Source organism: Schistocerca nitens, chromosome 8, assembly GCF_023898315.1.
Source record: "Schistocerca nitens isolate TAMUIC-IGC-003100 chromosome 8, iqSchNite1.1, whole genome shotgun sequence".
Lineage (NCBI taxonomy): Eukaryota > Metazoa > Arthropoda > Insecta > Orthoptera > Acrididae > Schistocerca > Schistocerca nitens.
Genome location: NC_064621.1, coordinates 25481098 through 25503874, shown reverse-complemented (window position 1 = coordinate 25503874; position 22777 = coordinate 25481098). Strand labels below are relative to the sequence as shown.

Here is a 22777-nt window from a genome sequence, read left to right as displayed (position 1 = left end):
ATGTCACATAGGAGTTGCAGCTTGGGTGCAGTGCCGATCATGTTGATGTTCAGTGTGGCAAACCGGTACGTTTGTTTCAGTGGTGGTGGACGCGCATCTACCATCACCAAGGGGAGGGCACCGACAGGAAGTCCCGTCCCATCGGCTGCAATGCCTCGCTTTTGATGTTAACAGGCAGCCTTGTCCGGCGGAGGCAACTCATCCGGAGGAGGGGGCGTATCTTCCTCAACGTCGTCGGCCCATGTTCCTGTGCCGTGGGTCTGTCCAATGTCCATGGGAATGGCGTCGTGGTGAGAGAGATCTGTAGTTGTCGGCGGGGACACAGGCGTCTCAACCTGCGCACCGATCGTTACATTGTGCGTGGCGACCTCCATGGTGGTCCCGTCCTGCGAAACGTCTTGTTCATCTTGAAAGTTGTCCGCCGACCTCTGTGTGGAAATGTCGGCTGGCTGGGTGTCGTCGTCGTCGTCGTCGCGGGTGGCGACGCTTTGAGAGCCCGTGGGTGAACGGCGACGGCGTTTGCGCCGACGTGGCGAGCGTTGTTTGCGCACGTGTTCCTCAGTGTCGGACGACGGCAAGGAGGAGCGTCGACCTGGTTCGAAGGCGTCGGTGGGGACAATGAAATTGTCAAACAGGTGTTGTGAAGAAGTACTGTTCTCCTCAGCTTCCGGTGCGGGAGCCTGTTCGGCGGCAAGGTTGTCAGGTGGGACGTCCGCACCGTCCAAAGGTGACTGGGACGGTGGGACGTGCCGATCGGAAGGACCGGGCGACGGACTGGACGAAACTGTAGACGTGGCAAGAGCCGCTGCGTAAGTGACCGGTAGGGCGGTCATCGTGGGTGTGACGGACGCTTCCGACAACGGGAGCTGCGCGACACGTCGTTGAATGCATTCAGACCGTAGGTGACCTTCTTTCCCGCAACCGGAACAGGTCCGAGGTTGGCCGTCGTACATTATAATGGCACGGCAGCCTCCGATACGTAGATAGGAAGGCACGTGTTTCTGCAACTCGATGCGGACCTGTCTAACACCGTTTAAAACGGGATAGGTTTGAAATTGTACCCATCGTTCGGCAACATGTTCCAGAACGTTGCCATAGGGACGGAGCGCCTCGATGACGACGTCTGCAGGTAGTTCGAACGGCAGTTCGAAGATCCGTATCGTCCGTGTGCCGAGACCTGCGTGATCGACGGTAACGGGTCCGACGTTGCCGTCGGAATGACAGAAGCGCAGTCCACGTTTTGCCTCTTGAAGCACCTTGTCGCACGCCGCATCGTTGATCATTTTGATGTAGACGGTACTGCTAACTATGGACAAGTGGATACCAATTAGATCCGTTGGTGGTATCTTAACTTCATCGCGTATAAATCGTTCTACCTCCAGGGCCTTGGGTCGGGCGAAGTCGGAACAAAAGTTGAAACGTAATGTCTTCTTCCGATAGTTGTGCGCCATGGTGGTCTAGAAGGGAAAACGGCACTTACAGCGGCCGAAGTAAACACAAACACACCGTGCGCTCCTCGCCCGCAGCGCTCTGGCGCGCGACCGCCTCGCAGCACTGCCGGCGGCAGACTGTCAGCTGAGCTACCGAAGCACGCCTCACGGCCGGTCCTCACAGCTTTACTTCTGCCAGTATTTCGTCTCCTACCTTCCAAACTTTACAGACGCTCTCCTGCGAACCTTGCAGAACTAGCATTCCTGAAAGAAGGGATACTGTGGAGACATGGCTTAGCCACAGCCTGGGGGATGTTTCCAGAATGAGATTTTCACTCTGCAGCGGAGTGTGCGCTGGTATGAAACTTCCTGGCGGAAAGCTGTGAGGACCGGCCGTGAGTCGTGCTTCGGTAGCTCAGATGGTAGAGCACTTGCCCGCGAAAGGCAAAGGTCCCGAGTTCGAGTCTCGGTCGGGCACACAGTTTTAATCTGCCAGGAAGTTTCTTAGTTGTTACTGTTTCCTACAGTCTACTTTTGATCGTAGGTCTAGTTCTATTCGAACACATTTTAAAAATATTATAATCTCTTGTACTTTCTTAATCATTCTCCTGACGTCATAGAACAATTTGCAGACAAAATTTTATGGGATAGATCTGAAAAAAATATAAAACATGCGTAATCATATAGGCACGTTCATCAATTCTACTTATTAAGATACCGCGCATATATATTTGAATCCAGTGCTTTATTTCGTATAACAAAATAGACATTGAGCGAATTTTCGTAGTACCGAGCAGCAGGAGTAAAAAGTAAGTCGATACAGAGCTTTAAATTAGCGATGGATTTTTCCTTGCACTTGCTAACTAATATTGATTCCCTTTTGTCCTGCTGACTATTGGATAGGACCAGTTTAACACTAATTACGAAAACAGGTGTTCAAACTCGATACCGCAAACAGAACTCTGAAATCTGCTTTCGCCATTAATAAAGGATAACAGGGAAAAAACTGTGTTTCATGTTCACCACAACAAATGCTTTTCGATTCATTTAGTTTAAATTTGTTGAGATTTTTTGTTGCTAAATATGTGACATGTTCCGTTTGAAGCCACTGATCAGTTTTAGCAGTGCATGTCTTTAATATACATGGCTATATGTGCTGCAGAAGACAATGAATCACCAGCGGAGCAGTGGACCCAAAATGGCGGCCACTGGCAAGTTGGCCGTCCTTTCCCTATACAGAGCTAGAGACATCTAGTGGTACACTGAGGCACTTCTACGAATGTAGCGTTCAAAGCATCAGTTGTAGAGATTGTGCTATGTGATTGTAGGAGAGTGTGACACCTGGTGTTTTTATTATTTTTTTTTTGGTAGTCAAATTGTACTACTGCTTTTAGGAGTGCTTTCGAAATAAAACCACTGGAGCTGTATGTAGTCTTGATACAAAATTTATTAAATTGTAGGTGTATTCTTGCTTGTTATTTAGGACTACAATTTGTTTTTAGGCATTATGATTTCATGGACGTCTGATTGCCTCCTTCCTCTCCCACCGCCCCTCCTACGTTGCCAACCATAACGCCGATTCCCGCACCTTCTACCCCTCTGCAGATGTGCCCCAGGGCTCTGTCCTCTCCCCTCTCCTCTACCTCCTGTACACGGCAGATATGCCCCAACCCCCCCTCCCCTCCCTTCCCCACCAGTACACCTCCTGCTGTATGCCGATGACACAGCATTCCTTGCCCTCGCTTCTACCCTCCAACGGTCCCAACGCCTTTTCCAGACTCACCTTCACCTTCTTGCCACATCCTGTAACCAGTGGCTCCTGAAAATCAATCCTTCCGAGACCCAGACAGTCATCGTAGGTCATACCACTCGCTCCTCCCGGCTCCTTGATCTCTCCCTTATCATCTGCGACCGTTCTATCCACTTCTCCCCCTCCCTCACCTACCTAGGCCTCATAGTTGACCGTCACCTCACCTGGATCCCTCATCTCCGCTGTATCCAATCCAAAGCCCACAACCGCCTCCGACTCCTCAAACTCGTCTCTGGCTGGACATGGGGGTTGAACCCCTCTACCTTTCCTTAATCTGTCCCATCCTCTGTTATTCCAGTCCCACCTGGATATCTGCCACCCCCCGCCCCCCCCCCCCAACTTCTATGTCCCTCCAGATCCTCAAGCGCCATGCAGTCCGCCTCACCTTTTTTGTATATGCCTCCCATTCCCCATGTGGATCCTCTACGACCTGATTCCTTTCCCCCATCTGCTCCTATGCCTCGAACATATCCGCATACTATACGCCTCCCACCGCCTTGATCCCCCTCATCCCATGGTTGCTCCTCTCCTCTCCAAGCCCCGCCCTCTGCTGCACCTTCACTGTTGTATCCCCCCTACCCTCCATCTCTACACCCTTCATCTCCATTCCCAGTTTGGCTTCTGTCAAATCCCCCTCCCAGATGATGCCCTCTCTCCTTCCATTTATCCTTCCTATCAACTCTGATCCTCTCTTCCCTCTCCCTTCCTCTGTCCTTTTCCTGGGCTCCCTCTCCCCCCTTCCATCCTGTTTTTCCCCCACCTACCCTCTCTCTGCCTCCCTTCTCCCCCCCCCCTCCCCAGAGTCCTTTTGCATTCCCCTCCTCTGCTTTTTCCCACTCCCTCTCGCATCTGCCCAGCCTCCCTTCCCCCCTCTTATGAGTCCTCATCCTCCGTTGGCTCCTTCCCCCCTCCCTCCCACTTCGTTTTTCCTCTCTTTTCCTTTGCCATCATCTGTCCAGGTTCCCCCCATCTGCCATCGGATGTGGTGTGTTATCTTTGTGTCAACTTTTTTGTGCAGTGTTTTAAGTGAGTGTTCAGTGTTGTGCGTCTTTTCCAAAGTGTTGTGAACAGAAATCATGCTGTCGCTGGGCATGATTTTTATCTCACTTGCGAACAGAAACCAGACTGTCGCCGTGTTTCTTAATTGTTGTCTGTCTATTATTTTACCCGTCTGCTTCCTGTGTATTTCATTAGCGTCGCCAACCCTTTGTTTTATGTTTTAAGATCCACAGTTTCCCGCCATTTTACCATTTAAGTCACCGATTTTATCGCCTGATTTTATTATTTATTATCTTCATTTTTATAAAAAATTCTGTAGGCTGAGGAGCGGCATACTAAGCTGTTGCCAGCCCGCCACTTTGGGGGGGAATCGAATCTCAATAAAGGGGCAAAAAAACATGGACGTTTCGAGTTGTGGGATTGTATCTAGGGGAAAATGCGAATTTCCTTTCAAATATATCACATAAGAAGATGAGTAGTTGAAAACTGTTTGTCCTTGTGGTTCCAAAATGAAACTACCTCCTTAAAACAATTGGCTGTTTACCTTGTCGAATTTCTTCTGATATTTGTTGCTTTCTGTGATAAGAAAGGGTACTTTCCTGAAATATTTCAACATGATATATGTTTTTATGTCACTGGGAAGCAAATGGTTAAATGATATTATTTAATTCCTAATCAATTCAACTCCTTAAAATTCCTGAGATACAGATGGTGCACAGGAAGGTGGATTTATGTCATAGAAATTTCACTATCTCGCTACACAAACTTAGTTGGAGGATTTCGTTTCAGGAAGAACTCAGAAATGATGAAAATGATTATTTGAATAACTGTAAAATAAGTGTGAATGCTATTTCAGAAGTTTAAATAAAATACGTTTTATAAAAGATGCCAACCGCTATATTTAAACGTTGGTATCTGTTATAAAACATATTTTACTATATAAACATGAAACTCTCAAAATGTCATCGGCTGACGAAATAGATTTAAAAATGTAAATAACTTACAAAACTTATGACTTTTCTCCAAAAAGATTTGTAGGGCACTGTCTACCCAAATAGATAGTCATTCAAAGAAACTTAATATAAATCTGATAGGATGCGTTTATTGGAAACAAATCTCATTAAATGCATTTCTGTGCTAGCTATGGTTATCAGGAACACGAACGATAAGCTTTGTGATTATTACACAGAGAAATACTACACACAATTCTGTTGCTTTGATCTTCATTTCATTCTTACACTTCTTCTTAAGTATCAATCCGAAGACTGCCAGGCAGCATAAGTCCTTCTCCATTCATCTCTGTTCCCTGTTCCTCTCCTGCGTTTCCTCCTACGAGTCTGCTCCGAGATCATGTCTCATCTGTCTAGAATGCAGCAGTCTAGATCCTCCTCGTCTTCTTTTGCCCTGAATCATTCCTTGCATTAAATTAGCTAGCAAACTAATTTGTCGGCTGAGGTGGCCAATTAACTGAGCTCTTCTCTTCCGTGCTGCTAGTAACAGAAATCTTGTTTCACCTATTCTCTTAAGAATTACTTTATTTGTGGCTTCACCGTCCGCGAGATCTTTCACATCCACCTTTATTACCATGTTATAAATGTCTCCAGACGTCTCTAGTCGCATGCACCAATTGCCCAAGTTTCGGAGCCACAGAGTGCCACACAATAGACAAATCTCTATTTGTCTCTAAATAAACAGTGCCTGTTTCTTGTACTAGGCAGCCTTTTTCTGTGGAATCCTGCTCGATACGTCGGCTGATGTTTTGCCATCTGCTGTGATTCTACTTCCTAATTTGTTAAGTTCATTCAGTTGTCTCAGAAATATATAATTAACTCTGCTATATATTAGTGGTTGTATACTATTATTTCGGTCCCCCTTGTAATAATTTTTATTGTTTCCTTCTCTTTCAAGATCTAATCCATCCTCGCCAACGTTTTCTGCAGTTTGTTTTTGTTATGCTCACTGGCCGCTATGTCGTCAAGAAATCCTTATTTCAACAGTTCATCAGTTTCTATCACTTCCTTATCGTCTTTACATTTCCCAAAGTGCAGGTTGAACGACATTGGCAACTTCTACACTGTTCAATGCATTTCATGTACCTTAGCGAAATATCTCGGTTTTTGAAACATTTCTTTGCTAAAATCAAAAAATTCACGATAGCATAAAATGGGGGGAACCAGCACCCTCAGGTGAGTTCATCGGTATACTTACACCCATGCTAGCCAGAGCTGCGATGTCCTCCTTGTATTTGTGGTAAGAATCGTCAGCTACGTCCGCATTCTTGCCGTCCTCTGTGAAGTTGGGACGTGTGTGCAGGAGGTGGTCCCAGATGTTCTCGCCTTTGCCTGCACGCAAATGCAACCAAGGGTGAATTCAAAGTACAGCACGCGGCAAGTAAGATACTCAGATGACAGAATCCTGTTTCACACGTTGCATTTTTTCAGTCGCTAATGATTGCAAGTTCCAGAAAAACTTTAGTTAGTAACAGGGTACGTTAGACTAGAGATACTGATGAGTAACGTATACTACTATGGAAGACCAAGAACGAAGGGCTCGGTTTAAAAAGACAGGGATGCAGTATGGCGCCCCTGCTGTTCAAACTGTACATCGAAGAAGCAATAACGGAAATGAAAGAAAGATTCAAGCGTGACACTAAAATTCAGAGTGGAAGGATATCAGTGATAAGACTCTCTGAGGACATTGCTATTCCTCAGTAAAAGTGCAGATGAATTGCAGGATCTGTTGAATGGGACGAATAATCTGATCCTAATGAGTATAATATATGGATTCAGATTAAATCGAACAAAGATGAAACTAATGAAGAGTTGCAATTATGAGATTAGCTGTAAACTTAACATAAAAACTGACGATCGCACAGTAAATGAAATTGCGGAGTTCTGCTACTCTGGAAGCAAAATAGATGACGGACGATGGACGATGCAGGGAGTACATAAAAAGCAGATCAATATAGGCAAAGACATGTCTGCTAGTATCAAACACAAACCTTAATTCGAGGAAGAAATCTCTGAGTATGTAGTTCTGGAGTACAACATTGTATTGTAATGAAACATGGATTTAGGGAAGATCAGAAAAGAAGAGAATCGAAGCATTTTAGATGTGGTTGAAAATTAGGTGGACTGAGGCGAAGAAAGGAACATATGGAAAACACTGACAACAGGAACGGACAGGAAGATAGGGTATGTGTTAAAACGTCAGGGAATAATTTCCGTGGCTTTAGAGGAAGCTGTAGTTGGAAGAAGCTGTAGGGGAAGACAGAGATTGGAAATTATGCAACAAACAATTGAGAACACAGGGAGCAAGTGCTGGGGTGAAGTGAAGATTTTGGAACAAGGAACGAATTCGTGGCGGGCCGCATCAAAGCAGTCACAAGGCAGGTGATTCCAAGGAAGAATAACTGTTCTGTTAGTGACCGACTTGTATCATATCTTCCGCAACATCTGCGAGTGTATGGAGTCAGGAAGCGTAGGCATAAGACAATAACTAGTATTCCGGGGGGAAGGCAGTTGAAAATCCGATTCTGTAGGTCAAGGTTTCCCGTCATTTTCCAGAAGCACTTAGGAAGATGCCGTGGTGGTCCTTTTGAAAGGACACAGCCGTCCTTCCTCCCCCCTCCCCCCTCCCCCCTTCCCCATTCCGAGTGTGTGCACTGTCCCTAATGACCCCGTCGTCGAAGGACAGTCAGACACTAATGTTCCTCTCTTCACCCCAATCTTCCATTCTTCAGCGTTTTACAGAAGCTCGAAATTTAGCGCGGACTTGAATGCCAGATGGTTGTAATACTTTCCACAATGAAACTTTGTCTCGAAAGCTGGCAGAAAATCCAAAAAGATTCTGGTCGTATGCAAAGTATGCAAGCGGCTTGACACAATCAATGCCTTCTCTGCGGGATAGCAATGGAGATACTATCGAAGACAGTGCTGCCAAAGCATACTAAACACAGCCTTCCGAGATGCCTTCACAAAAGAAGTAATGATTCCAGAATTCGAATCAAGAACAGCTGCCAACATGAGTAACGTAGAAGCAGATATCCTCGGAGTAGTGAAGCATTTAGGTCAGTTAATAAAAGCAACTCTCCTGGTCCAGACTGTATACCAATTAGGTTCCTTTCGGAGTATGCTGATGCAGTAGCTCCATACTTAACAATCACATACAACCGTTCGCTCCACGAAAGTTCCGTATCCAAAGACTGCAAAGTTGCACAGGTCACACCAATATTCAAGAAAGGTAGTAGCAGTAATCCACTAAATTACAGGCCCATATCATTAACATCGATATGCAGCAGGATTTTGGAGCATATATTGTGTTCGAACGTTATGAATTACCTCGAAGAAAACGGTCTATTGACACACATTCGCACGAATTTATAAAACATCGTTCTTGTGAAACAGAACTAGCTATTTACTCTCATGAAGTGTTTAGTGCTATTGACAAGGGATTTCAAATTGATTCCACATTTCTGGAAGGCTTTTGACACTGTACCACACAAGCCGCTTGTAGTAAAATTGCGTGCTTATGGAATATTGTCTCAGTTATGTGACTGGATTCATGATTTCCTGTCAGAGAGGTCACAATTCGTAGTAACTGACTGGAAGTCATCAAGTAAAACAGAAGTGATTTCTGGCGTTCCCCACGGTAGTGTTATATAGGCCGTTTGCTGTTCCGTATCTGTATAAAAGGTTTGGAAGACAATTTGAGCAGCCGTGTTAATTTGTTTGCAGTTGGCGCTGTCGTTTATCAACTAGTAAAGTCATCAGAAGATCAAAAGAAGTTGCAAAACGATTTAGAAAAGATATCTGTATGGTGCAAAAATTGGCAATTGATCCTAAATAACGAAAAGTATGTCATCCGCATGACTGCTAAAAGGAATCCTTTAAACTTCGGTTACACGATAAATTAGTCAAATCTAAAGGCCTTAAATTCAACTAAATACATAGGAATTACAATTATGAATGACTTAAATTGGAAGGAGCACACAGAAAATGTTGTGGGGAAGGCTAACCAAGACTGTGTTTTATTGGCAGAACAGTAGGAAATTGTAACAGATCTACGAAGGAGACTGCCTACACTACGCTTGTCCAATCTCTTTCAGAATACTGCTGCGAGGTGTGGGATCCTTAGGAGTTAGGAGTGAAGGAGTTGATCGAAAAAGTTCAAAGAAGGGCAGCACGTTTCGTATTATCGCGAAATAGGGGAGAGAGTGTCAGTGAAATGATACAGGGTTTGGGGTGGACATAATTAAAACAAAGGCGTATTTCGTTGCGGCGGAATCTTCTCACGAAAAAATCACCAACTTTCTCCTCCAAATGCGAAAATATTTTGTTGACGCATCCCTACATGGGGAGAAACGATCACCACGATAAAATAGGGGAAATCAGAGCTCGTACAGAAAGATATAGGTGTTCGTTCTTCCCGCTCTCTATAGGAGACTGGAATAATAGAGAACTGAAATAATAGAGGTGGTTCGATGACCCCTCTGCGAGGCACTGAAATGTGATTTGCGGAGTATCCATGTAGATGTAGATGTAGATGTAGATGCACAGGAAAATTGTCTGTCACGTAGCGATAATATACACTGCTGTGAAAAAATTTTGGAGGAAAGTAGCTTCCGCATGATTAGTTATTACCAAGAAACATAACTCGATGAAACTTGGGCCATATAGAGAAATGACTGATACATTGTAGTGGAGCAGGTAACTGAAAGAAATAGGCAGTGATACGAAAAGAAATGACACTTTTATTGAAAGTCGAGCATTATACTGAAGCCACTGCTATTTATGGCGGTGCTCTGGACAATACAAAAGGCAGGACGTGGTTTTATAATAGGGTGTGCGAACACCATCGACACACTGCATTCTCTGCAACGAGCTCCCTTCCTAGTTAGAACGTAGGTAATGAATTCTTGTGATGGTGGTGGCCGTGCGGTTCTAGGCCCTTCAGTCCGCTCTCTTTTTAATTTAAACAATCTTTCATAAAAGAGTCCTAATTAAGGATTTATATTTGCAATGAATACTGAATTTTTGTATGCTATATGTAATTAGCAATAAGTAGACGCACATTTTTCATAAAAATGACACATATTGTTAATTAGCGTATATTAGATTAATTTTATGTTCAAATGAAGCAGGTAACCGAACTGAAAAGAAAAAGAAACAAAAAATAATCATCGAAACGAGTTTCCAACCAGCGATTACTAAATAGTCTCAACGTTATTGATTTTTTCCAGCTTAATGTATTTTACGCTTCGCGCAAATGTTAGTAAAACATGCATCGCTGTTTAAAAATTTGCGTCAACTGGGAACCGAACTAAGTACCCAAACCTGGCAAAAGACCGTTCTACCACACAGTCTCGCTGCTGGTCGAGAAAGTCGACTTAATTTAAAGGTATTTAAGATGGTCTTAAAACTTCAAAGTCGATTTTCTTCGGAATTTTTGAGAGCTGCATCGACCAGATTTCAGGAATTGATATTTCAGTTGTGAATTTCACGTACCTTAAATATAAAAAATTACAAAAATCCGATTGCCTTGCGGCCTCCTTGTGAAATAAACCGTATTCCCTCTCGGTCACCGGCTGGGGTGGCCGAGCGGTTCTAGGCGCTAGAGTCTGGAACCGCGCGACTGCTACGGTCGCAGGTTCGAATCCTGCCTCGGGCATGGATGTGTGTGATGTCCTTAGGATAATACGTAAAGGATGTCGAAGGAAATCGGCCATGTCCTTCTCAAAGGAACCATTTAGGTATTTGTGATTTTGGAAATATCACTGAAAATCTAAATGTGGAAGGGCGGACGGGGATTTGAACCGTCGTCCTTCCGAGTGCGAGTCCAGTGTGTTAACGACTGCGCCACCTCACTCTACTCTGGTGAAGAAGCACGCGCTGATTCGGTTGCGAAATGTGTCATAAGCCGTGTTTCATTTTGCTGATGCAAGCTTGCTCACGACTGTTCTAACTGGTCCTCGATGTCCTGGATACGGACGCTAGGACGGTGTCGACGTCAGAGGTGAGCCCACACATGAGGATAGACCTGGGGGTCTTGCTGACGACGAGAGTACCTCAGCAATATGCAGGCAGTTCGTAGGTACAGGTGCCAAGGGTGGACGAGTGTCGTCCTGTTGAAAAAAGCCACTACCATATTGTCACTTGAGAGACAATACGCGAGGATTTAGCACGTTCGCGACATACTGTGGTGTCGTTAGAGCTCCGTCAGTCATTGCCAGCCGCGACTTCAGCTCATATCCAACGGCTGCCCACACCTCCGAGCCTCTCCACAGTTCGCTGATGATGGTCATCTGCAGTAGTGTACAACAGCGATTCATCGCCGAACACAATGCGTAGCCTTCCCCGCCACCGCAGATCTCCAAACACAGTCGTTCATCATGTAGTGTTAGCGGCAGCCTAAACCTGGCAGGGCAATTTCCTACTGCGGCTGCTGTTTATCTTCGACTGAAATGGAAATGATCGTATGGCATTGTTGGCCTGGAGGCCCCATTCGGGGAGTTCGGCCGCCGTATTGAAAGTCCTTTTTAGGTGACGCACATCGGCGACTTGCGAGTCAATGATGATGAAGGACACACAACACCCAGTCCCCCGCAGATAATCGAACCCGGGGCCCCTGCGTGGTAAGCGGTAACGCTACCGCTACCCTACGGAGGCGGACTATTTCCGACTAACGGTGCAGGAGGCTCCACTGCTCCACTGCTCCACTGCTTGTTTTCGGACGGCAGGCGCAGGTGTTGTGAAGGGGTTACGATGTGCTGTGTGCGCTGTGTGGCGATGTTCAATGAAGTAGGCAGATGTGGTCGACCAGAAGCTTGGTGGCGGGTACACTTGCCCTAACGATCCCATGCAGTCCAACATCGGGCCATTCTCATATCCATCTGCCCCAAAAATCTGGACAGTGCACAATTCGACCAGATCCACAATGAAGCCCTGTCAGTTTCTAATAACGCTGGCTCCTGTACTTCAGAGTGATCACTCAACAGCTGACGCTTTTCACGCACCTCATATACCCTACCAGTGCTGGAAGCAACACTGAACACCAACAACGTTCACAAGGAATTACAGCTTCAGTCAGTAAGACAGCAGCCCATGGTGTGCACGTGTACGAAGATTCATTGGCGTCCGATCATGTCTTCTGGTTGCTTCACTTTTGTGTATTAAGACGTGGTACACGTGAGAAACTGAAAATTTTCATAATCCAAATGATTTACGGGTACGTTACACTTTCCGAACTGTGGTCATAAATTGCACAGTATGACATGCCTCTTCTATGTAATGCAGTTTTTCTCATTTACAGTACCATGTTTTTTTTTAAGTTTGCACTGCCGGGGCATGGCGGTACGGTGCATCCAATAGTCGCTTATCGTTCGTTTCTTATCGTTCTCACTAATGAACTACGGGAACTGAGTATACGGGAGGGCGTCGAAGCGTCCTCGCCGCTCGTTTTGTAACATAAAACGAACGAAGGGACGTACGTTACAGTCTTCATTTAGTGAATTTTAACTGCTTCCTCTTCTTTGCACTACAGCCCTTCATGGACCTTGACCTCCTCAACAATCTGCTTCCACGCGTCTCTGTTCTCTGCTTTTCTCTTCCATCCTCGGATCTCCATCTTCGTAAGATCAGCCAATAAATCTGCCTCTCGTTACTCGTTGGAACGTCCTATCATCTTTCATCCTGTGCATGTGTCGTATTCTTTGGGGTTTAATAAATTTCACTAAATCTTTCCCTTTTAACAGCTCTTACATTTCACGGTGGTACCTTACTCTGCAACCCTCCGCCCCTCTCAAGGGCCCATAAAGTTTTGCAGGATTTTCCTTTAAAATGCCCTTAGTTTGTTCGTATCTGCTTCAGTCATCGTCCACATTTCTGACCCTATTGGTCGCACAAATGAATAATATTGTATTGAACTGGGGACCTAGAAACGACGAAGAGGCTTCGTCCCCGCCGTAGCCCTCAGTGATACTCAACACAACAATAGCCTACAGCAGTCCACTCACCCCACCGCCGCCCCACACCGAACCCAGGGTTATTGTGCGGTTCGTCCCCCAGTGGACCCCCCGGGAACGTCTCACACCCGACGAGTCTAGTCCCAATGTTTGCGTGGTAGAATTATTATGGTGTACACGTACATGGAGACGGTGTTTGCGCATCAATCGCCGACATAGTGCAACTGAGGCGGAATAAGGCGAACCAGCTCGAATACGCCGAGGCAGATGGAAAGCCGCCTTAAAAACCATCCACAGACTGGCCGGCACACCGGACCTCGACGCTAATCCGCCGGGCGGATTCGTGCCGGGGACCGGCACGCCTTTCCGCCCGGAAAGCAATGTGTTACAGCGCACGGCTAACTGGGCAGGCTAAGGAATAATATACTCTCAGCTTGATCGATCTTTTGATTAGACAGTTCTAGAATACCTGTAAGTTTGCATAATAGGCTCTGTTCGTTGCTGGTATACTCTGTCTCTAATGCATTGTCTCATATTATTATGGCTGTTTAAGAGGACAGCTGAATAACGGAAGCAGCTGACAGCTTTAAGACATCTATTAGAGGCCTTCAGGTCGTATGGTGTTCTTCTAGCCTCAGAGTTGGACATTGCTCTGCATTTGGTCTTGTGTTTGTCTACAGTTAGTCCAGTTTTTACTCCTTCTGTTTTCATCATTTCGTAAATTTTTTAAGGATATTTACATCTCTTTTCACAATTGTAGTGTCATCTGCAAATGCACGTATCTAACTGGATTTCATCATTATTGCTCCTCTCTTGTCTATTTTTTGTATCAGACTATGCAGCGCTACGTTAAAAAGAACTGCTGAGCGATAATCACTCTGTTTCACTTTGTTAAGTTAAATCCGTTCGTCGTTTTGTTGTTCCCTGTTACTTTTATCTTTATGTCCATTGTGAACCAAACTAACATTCTTAGCTTGTCACAGAAGCGCAATTCTTGAAGAGTCTTACACAATGCTGGCCTGTTAACTCTATCAAAATATCGTTTAAAGTCAACAAATAAGAAGTGTCGATCTATGTCATCTTCATAAAAATTTCTCCATAATTTGTCTGTTAGCAAAAAACTGGCCAGGAATGCCTCTATTCGGGCGAAAACAACGTTGTTATTCTCTAAGAATATTTTCAGCCCACTTCTTTATCCTTTCATTCATCACCACGGAAAATATCTTTTGGATTATAATCAATAAAGTTATGCCTGTATAATGTTCACAAGTTAACTTGTCATTATTATTACACATTTATGCTCATGGGGTATCGTCTCAGTTGTGCGATTGGATTCGTGGTCAGGAAGGTCGCAGTTCGTAGTAATAGACGGCAAATCATCGAGTAAAACTGAAGTGATATCAGGTGTTCCCCAGGGAAGCGTCGTGGGACCTCTGCTGTTCCTGACCTATATAAATGACCTGGGTGACAATCTGAGCAGCTCTCTTAGGTTGTTCGCAGATGATGCTGTAATTTACCGTCTAGTAAGGTCATCCGAAGACCAGTATCAGTTGCAAAGCGATTTAGAAAAGATTGCTGTATGGTGTGGCAGGTGGCATTTGACGCTAAATAACGAAACGTGTGAGGTGATCCAAATGAGTTCCAAAAGAAATCCGTTGGAATTCGATTACTCGATAAATAGTACAATTCTCAAGGCTGTCAATTCAACTAAGTACCTGGGTGTTAAAATTACGAACAACTTCAGTTGGAAAGACCACGTAGATAATATTGTGGGGAAGACGAGCCAAAGGTTGCGTTTCATTAGCAGGACACATAGAAGATGCAACAAATCCACTAAAGAGACAGCTTGCACTACACTACTTTGTTAGAATGTTGCTGCGCGGTGTGGGATCCTTACTAGGTGGTATTGACGGAGGACATCGAAAGGGTGCAAAAAAGGCAGCTCGTTTTGTATTATCACGTAATAGGGGAGAGAGTGTGGCAGATATGATACGCGAGTTGGGATGGAAGTCATTAAAGCAAAGACGTTTTTCGTCCTGGCGAGATCTATTTACGAAAGTTCAGTCACCAATTTTCTCTTCCGAATGCGAAAATATTTTGTTGAGCCCAACCTACATAGGTAGGAATGATCATCAAAATAAAATAAGAGAAATCAGAGCTCGAACAGAAAGGTTTAGGTGTTCGTTTTTCCCGCGCGCTGTTCGGGAGTGGAATGGTAGGGAGATAGTATGATTGTGGTTCGATGAACCCTCTGCCAAGCACTTAAATGTAAATTGCAGAGTAATCATGTACATGTAGATGTGTAGATGTAGACACTGTTTAACTTGAGTGTTGCAGGATTATTCAGTTTTTTCTTGCTTCATTCTTCTTTTTCTCTTCCTCTTCCTTCTTTGGATGTGTTGCTGTTTCTTTTACTCTGTCCACATCATTTTTGTCTGTTTTATTCCTTTCTTTTACTTCAAATTTAGTGTTCATAATTTGTCTTATGAATTTCTTTCTTTCATTTTTCATTTCCCTACTGAATCCTTCTAGTTTTAGGTCCTCTAAAAGCAATTGGCTTTCTTATTGAGCTGTGTACTACATGAAAATCTCTTTGTGGATCTGTTGTTGTTCATTCTATATATGTGGCCATAGAGTGTTAGTCTTCGTGTTTGACCACTTCTGTGAGTCTATGTGTTCGTGTAAATCTCCGGTTGGTCTCTTCATCAATATACCATCTCTGTGTACTGCTACAGAAATTTTTCTGAGGATGTTACGTTCTATTTTTTCTGTCTCCGTGATGTTTGATGCTCTATTGTGGTCGTTTCTAACGCGTAGAGTGCTTCTATTAGTACAACTGCATTGTAGTGCCAGAACTGGGCTGCCTTGAAATGTTCCTTTTATTATAGTGCATCCATGCCAGTTTTTATGCTTTCTAAAGTTTCTCTATTCGCTCTATGGTGGATGCCTGTGTCATCCTACAGATTGTATATATTGTCCTAGATTTTCAACTCTGTTAGCGTTTCCATATTTTGTGTGCGTGGCTTATGTGTTGTTATACTTTCTTTCCATGTACTGTGTTTTCTCATATGATATCTGTAGATCTGTTTTGGAAGAGACTTCAGTTAAGTATTCCAATGTTTCTTGTGCTTCTAGTCTGTTTTCCGCCTTTCTTGCAGATAGTGCACATTATTCCCATTTTGCAGTCCTCAGGCGTTCTTTGATTTTCCCCTATGTTATATGTTAGTGCATGTACACTCCTGGAAATTGAAATAAGAACACCGTGAATTCATTGTCCCAGGAAGGGGAAACTTTATTGACACATTCCTGGGGTCAGATACATCACATGATCACACTGACAGAACCACAGGCACATAGACACAGGCAACAGAGCATGCACAATGTCGGCACTAGTACAGTGTATATCCACCTTTCGCAGCAATGCAGGCTGCTATTCTCCCATGGAGACGATCGTAGAGATGCTGGATGTAGTCCTGTGGAACGGCTTGCCATGCCATTTCCACCTGGCGCCTCAGTTGGACCAGCGTTCGTGCTGGACGTGCAGACCGCGTGAGACGACGCTTCATCCAGTCCCAAACATGCTCAATGGGGGACAGATCCGGAGATCTTGCTGGCCAGGGTAGTTGACTTACACCTTCTAGAGCACGTTGGGTGGCACGGGATACATGCGGACGTGCATTGTCCTGTTGGAACAGCAAGTTCCCTTGCCGGTCTAGGAATGGAAGAACGATGGGTTCGATGACGGTTTGGATGTACCGTGCACTATTCAGTGTCCCCTCGACGATCACCAGTGGTGTACGGCCAGTGTAGGAGATCGCTCCCCACACCATGATGCCGGGTGTTGGCCCTGTGTGCCTCGGTCGTATGCAGTCCTGATTGTGGCGCTCACCTGCACGGCGCCAAACACGCATACGACCATCATTGGCACCAAGGCAGAAGCGACTCTCATCGCTGAAGACGACACGTCTCCATTCGTCCCTCCATTCACGCCTGTCGCGACACCACTGGAGGTGGGCTGCACGATGTTGGGGCGTGAGCGGAAGACGGCCTAACGGTGTGCGGGACCGTAGCCCAGCTTCATGGAGACGGTTGCGAATGGTCCTCGCCGATACCCCAGGAGCAACAGTGTCCCTAATTTGCTGGGAAGTGGCGGTGCGGTCCCCTACGGCACTGCGTAGGATCCTACGGTCTTGGCGTGCATCCGTGCGTCGCTGCGGTCCGGTCCCAGGTCGACGGGCACGTGCACCTTCCGCCGACCACTGGCGACAACATCGATGTACTGTGGAGACCTCACGCCCCACGTGTTGAGCAATTCGGCGGTACGTCCACCCGGCCTCCCGCATGCCCACTATACGGCCTCGCTCAAAGTCCGTCAACTGCACATACGGTTCACGTCCACGCTGTCGCGGCATGCTACCAGTGTTAAAGACTGCGATGGAGCTCCGTATGCCACGGCAAACTGGCTGACACTGACGGCGGCGGTGCACAAATACTGCGCAGCTAGCGCCATTCGACGGCCAACACCGCGGTTCCTGGTGTGTCCGCTGTGCCGTGCGTGTGATCATTGCTTGTACAGCCCTCTCGCAGTGTCCGGAGCAAGTATGGTGGGTCTGACACACCGGTGTCAATGTGTTCTTTTTTCCATTTCCAGGAGTGTATTTCACGAATCAGAGGATGACCACCAAATTTTATATGTGAATCTTAACTGATTTATTGGTCTGTTTCTTTCAATCAATAGAATACCTCCAGACACAAAAAAGAGACAGGTTTAACTCAAACAGTTATATACAAAAAACCAGGACGCCCACAAACGCCCTCAAAAGTACAACAAATCCGGGGAAATCCGGATGACCAGTGTTCCAAAAACGGAACATTAGAAAAAACGTAATAACTAATTATTTGCTTTTAGAACTGTTGCGGGTATTACAGTTAATCTAGGAACTTCAAAGAATGACAGAATATACAGTAAAACTTGCTCAAATCGGTACGTGTATAATTCGGGAATCTGCCCAAACCGTACATGTATCTCAGTCCCGATGCATTCAGTGCACTTTTATATGTTGACTGTTTGTATAAAGCAGAACGTGGCTAACGCGGAAACGGAAAGCAAATCTTAGAACATATTTAATAATTCATTATATAATGCGGGAAAGAGCACATACTGTACTACTATATTACAGGTCATTAGTTATTCACGACTCTACAAGAACGTTACTTTTAACGCGTCTGTTAAGCGGTGCAAAACCAAGAAAAGAGGTCCAGCGCAGCGCGGCGCTGCTGGTGTGGACCTAAAACCGAGCCGCTCTGTGCAACAACGAATATGTAAGCTACACTCATTGTCGGTACAGTACACCAGCCAGGGTAGCCGAGAGCGCTAATACGCTGCTTCCTGGACTCGGATAAGCGCGCCGGACCCGGATCGGATTAACGACGAGGTATGCCAGTCAGCCTGGATGTGGTTTTTAGGCGGTTTCCTACATCCCGCTAGGTGAATACCGGGCTGGTCCCCAAGTTCCGCCTCAGTTACACGACTCACAGACATTTGAAAACGTTCGCTCTGTTTCATTACTTACACTAGACGCAGACAGCTGGGGTACACTACTTCCGTCCCGGGGGGTTCGGGGTGGCGTCAGGAACGGCATCCGGGCACCCTCTGCCCTTAACACTGCCAAATCCGTCATAACAAAGCCGACCCCGCGCTGGAGCTGGACAAAGGCCCCGAGAAAGAAAGAAAGTGTCGGTACAGTATATCAAAGAAAACGGTAAGTTCGTCAGTGCTCTATTTGTTGGATTTCTCGTTTTATTATTGACCCACGCCGGCGCATACGGGAACATTGTTGCGCATCTTCCAATACTCTGCTGCAACGTGCGCCAGTGAAAGAGGTGGCTATTGTTCCGTTAAACAATGGTTTTACCAGTTTCCGTTGACTAGTAGCACTTTAATAAGAGATACAGTAATATGACGTCGAACAAACGGTATGTGTCTGTAACACTTAACCAAAAGATTAATGTAATCGCGGCGAGTGAGAAAGACAAACTCTATGTGCGCGAAATTATGTTGCGTTTCAAATGCGGTAAAACACAAATTTATGAGACTTCAAGAAACAAGGATAATATTCGGGACAAATGGATGAAAGGGGAGGGCAGACGAAAAGAAAGGCGAAGAAGACCGGAAGTGAAGAAATTAACGAAAGAGTGTGGGAATGGATCGTAAGTGCGTGGGCAAAAAACTTATCTTCATCTGGAACCATGTTGCAGAGTGAGGATCTGAATGTCGCTCAAGAGCTTGGAATTACGGAGTTTAAGGCATCCACAGGATAGCTGGACAGTTTCAGAGCTAGGCACAACACCGTGTAGAATGAAGTGTGTGGGGAAGTTAAGGATGTGCAGGAAAATGTAGCAACAGAATGGAAGACAATACTGTCCAACTTAATTGTAAATTATGACCCGAAAGACGTGTTCAGTGCCGGTGAAACGGGACTGTTTTATCGCGCGTTGCCTCCAAAATCGCTAGCAGTTAGAGATGAAAAGTGCACCGGCGGAAAAATGTCAAGGAAGTACTCACTGTACTGCTGTGTAGAAACATGTCAGGTGAAATGGAGAAGCCACTGTTGATTGGAAAGGCGGCAAAATCGCGTTGTTTCAAAAACATAGTCGTCAGTAAGCTTCTAGTCACATGGCAAAGCAATAAAAAGGCGTGGATGGTGAGTGGTCTTATGGAAGAATGGCTGGGCTCTTTCAATGCAAAAATGATAAAAAAGTAAATCGCCAAGTTCTCCTTTTCCTAGACAATGCAACCTGCCAGCGGAAAGTAACGTTATCAAACGTGAAATTGGCTTGGTTCCCTCCAAATTCGAGCAGCCTCACACAACCCGTGGGCTAGGGGGTTATTTGAAGTGTCATTACAGGCGATTACTGATGCAATCTCTCATTCTTAGTGTTGAAGAAGCCGGAAGTGAGTGTGCTCTTGCACGATCAGTTTCTGTCCTGGATGCAGTAAATTGGATTGTCTTGGCAGTAGAGGAAGTGCTTCAACAAACCGGGGTTTGGCTGTCAAGAACAAGACGTTCTTGTGGCCATCTAAGTTTTAGAAAATGCAGCAGAAATTGCTGAATTAATGAAAATGCGAAACATTTCATATAGAGCAAATGATTACATTCGAAGTGATGACTTTCTGTCAACTCACTCCACGTTCAAAACAGCAACAGATTTAATAGAAATTCGCAACACGGACGATGATGAAGAAGAAACAAAGGAAGGAGAAGAGGAGCAAAATGATGTCCCTAGAAAAATTAATACGCCTCAACAAGCCATTGCATGCATAAACGATGTTATGCAATTTGCAACATACACAGATTCTCCCAGGTTGTTGGAACTATTGTATGGTGCAAAAAATAGTCTATAAAAAACAATGTTGAACAGGAAATTAAAAAAAGTTTCCCTCTTGATATGTGGCGAAAAAAGTGAAATGTAAAGCAAATACACATAGGAATATATTTGTATGTACACACAATAATAAACGAATTTAAAGTTTTAGTAAAAATACAGAAATACTTAATTATTTATCAATTAGTGTAATAGCCCAGCGTTCTATGGTCCAATGAACAGTAAATGAACATCTACTGTGCTGAAGTGAAGGTACATAAATACAGTATATGCATAATTAAAAATTTGTACTGTACTTTTGTACATGATACCTGACAAACTTTCGTAGCCCAGTGAGTTTTGTGCAATCGGGAAACTTGTCCAGCTCGGAAAATTATTTTAGTCATGCGATTCCGTTTTGAGCAAGTTTTTTAAGCGTAGGCTTCCGTGACCACTGTGACCGTCGATAAAATTCTTCTGGGTCTCTGTCGTACTGTCAGTGTGGAAAATTTCCGATCTTTCGGCCAGTATTGCAAATGGCCTTCCTCATGGTGTTTTTCTGATAACTAGCTACGCGTTTACAATGCTCTCACAGGCCCAGAAGAATTTTATTGTCATTTGATGTTTTGCTTATTTTTTGCGAACTTACTTGTTTTGCCGACTCAATTCGTCAGCCAACTGTCAGGGGCAGTGCTTCAGCTGAAGTCAACAACGCAAGTAACTGCTGGATAGAGACAGCAACAAAGGTTCTGTCAGGCTAGGATGAACAAACGTCTCGATTTTCATCCCTGTGTTCCGGTGTCCCGAATATTTGTTTCGGGACGCTCAAAAGTCCCGGAATTAAGTTTTTAAATACATTTCCTGAAACTTTCTAAAATTTTTGGGATTTCGCTATATTAAAGGAAGTACAACACAAGAAATTAATGTATTTTAGCTTATTTGCCTAAAACCTCCATTGTCCCATACTAGTAATCACAGTATCAATATTGATACACTCAGGCAATAGTTTACTTTTAAGCGGTACTTTGGCCAACAAGTACTAAGTTGTACTATTGTAACAGAGCTATGAAACCGTCCGATTGTCGCGTCACTTACTCACACACTCATTGTCAGGACAGTGTAGTAGTTGATGTTTTGTCAGACAAACTGCAATATTCTTTTCTCATATTAGTGGTATTATTGCTGCAGTACTGTGAAACGCAATGTTGAAACGTGCCTGCAAGTTCAGTGACTGTTATTCCAAGGAATGGAATTTTATTAAGAAAGATCGTTTTGATTACGAAGCAGAGTGTTCCGTATGTAACTGTTTTATTAGGATAAGTCATGGTGGACGTTCCGACATAGTTGATCACATCAGGTCAAAGAAACACATTAACAGATACAGTGCACCGAACTGCAGTAAAACTCAACAAAATTATTTTGTGAAACATCAGTCAAGTGAAGAGACGAAAGTTCGAGCAGCCGAGGTTACACTAGTCTACCACGCGGTAAAACATCACCAAACTTATAGATCTAGTGATTGTCCTAATAAGCTTAACAGCATTATGTTTGATGATTCTTCTACTGCAAAAAAGTTTAGTTCAGCAAGAACTAAAGTGTCAGCCTTAGTGAAAGGAATTATTGCTCCCCAGAGTGTAAAGGAAAGCCTTGAATACATCAAAAAGTCTTCTTTCTACTGGATATCCACTGATGCCAGCAATCATAAGGCCACTAAAATATTTCCGTTTGTTGTTCAGTTCTTCGATATTAATCAGGGAATTGAGACCAAACTTTTGAAGGTGAGTTCCCTACCTAATGAAACATCTGACGAAATTTCAAGATGTTGTATGAATACTATCGAAATGTTTGATCTTGAGAAAAATAAATGTGTGGTATTTTGTGGAGACAACATCAACACAACCTTTGGTGGTTTAAAAAGACAAGGCAAATGCAACGTGTTTACCAAATTAAAGGCAACATTGCAGGAAAACATTGAAGGCATAGGGTGCCCTGTACATGTTTTACACAATAGCGTGCAGACATCTGCTGCCAGTTTAAGCTGTGATGTTGAAACTATCGTCATGAATGTATACTCACACTTTTACATATATACTGTTAGAACAGAGAGGCTTAAGGAGTTCTATGATTATGTGGGAACTGAATATATGAATGTAATGTGTCACTCGAAAACTCGCTGGTTATCACTGTTTCCAGCAGTTGAAAGAGTAATCC

The 22777-nt window shown here is 44.5% G+C and overlaps 1 protein-coding gene across 1 annotated transcript in view; it reads right to left on the bottom strand.

The window, feature by feature from the left end:
* The window catches only part of LOC126198592 (myrosinase 1-like), a 240906-nt gene that overhangs the window by 185502 nt on the left and 32627 nt on the right, over nucleotides 1–22777 (bottom strand). Inside the window, exon 3 of the mRNA XM_049935041.1 lies at nucleotides 6448–6581. Within this exon, the coding sequence (XP_049790998.1) occupies nucleotides 6448–6581 (134 nt within the window). The remainder of the gene's footprint in view (nucleotides 1–6447; nucleotides 6582–22777) is intronic.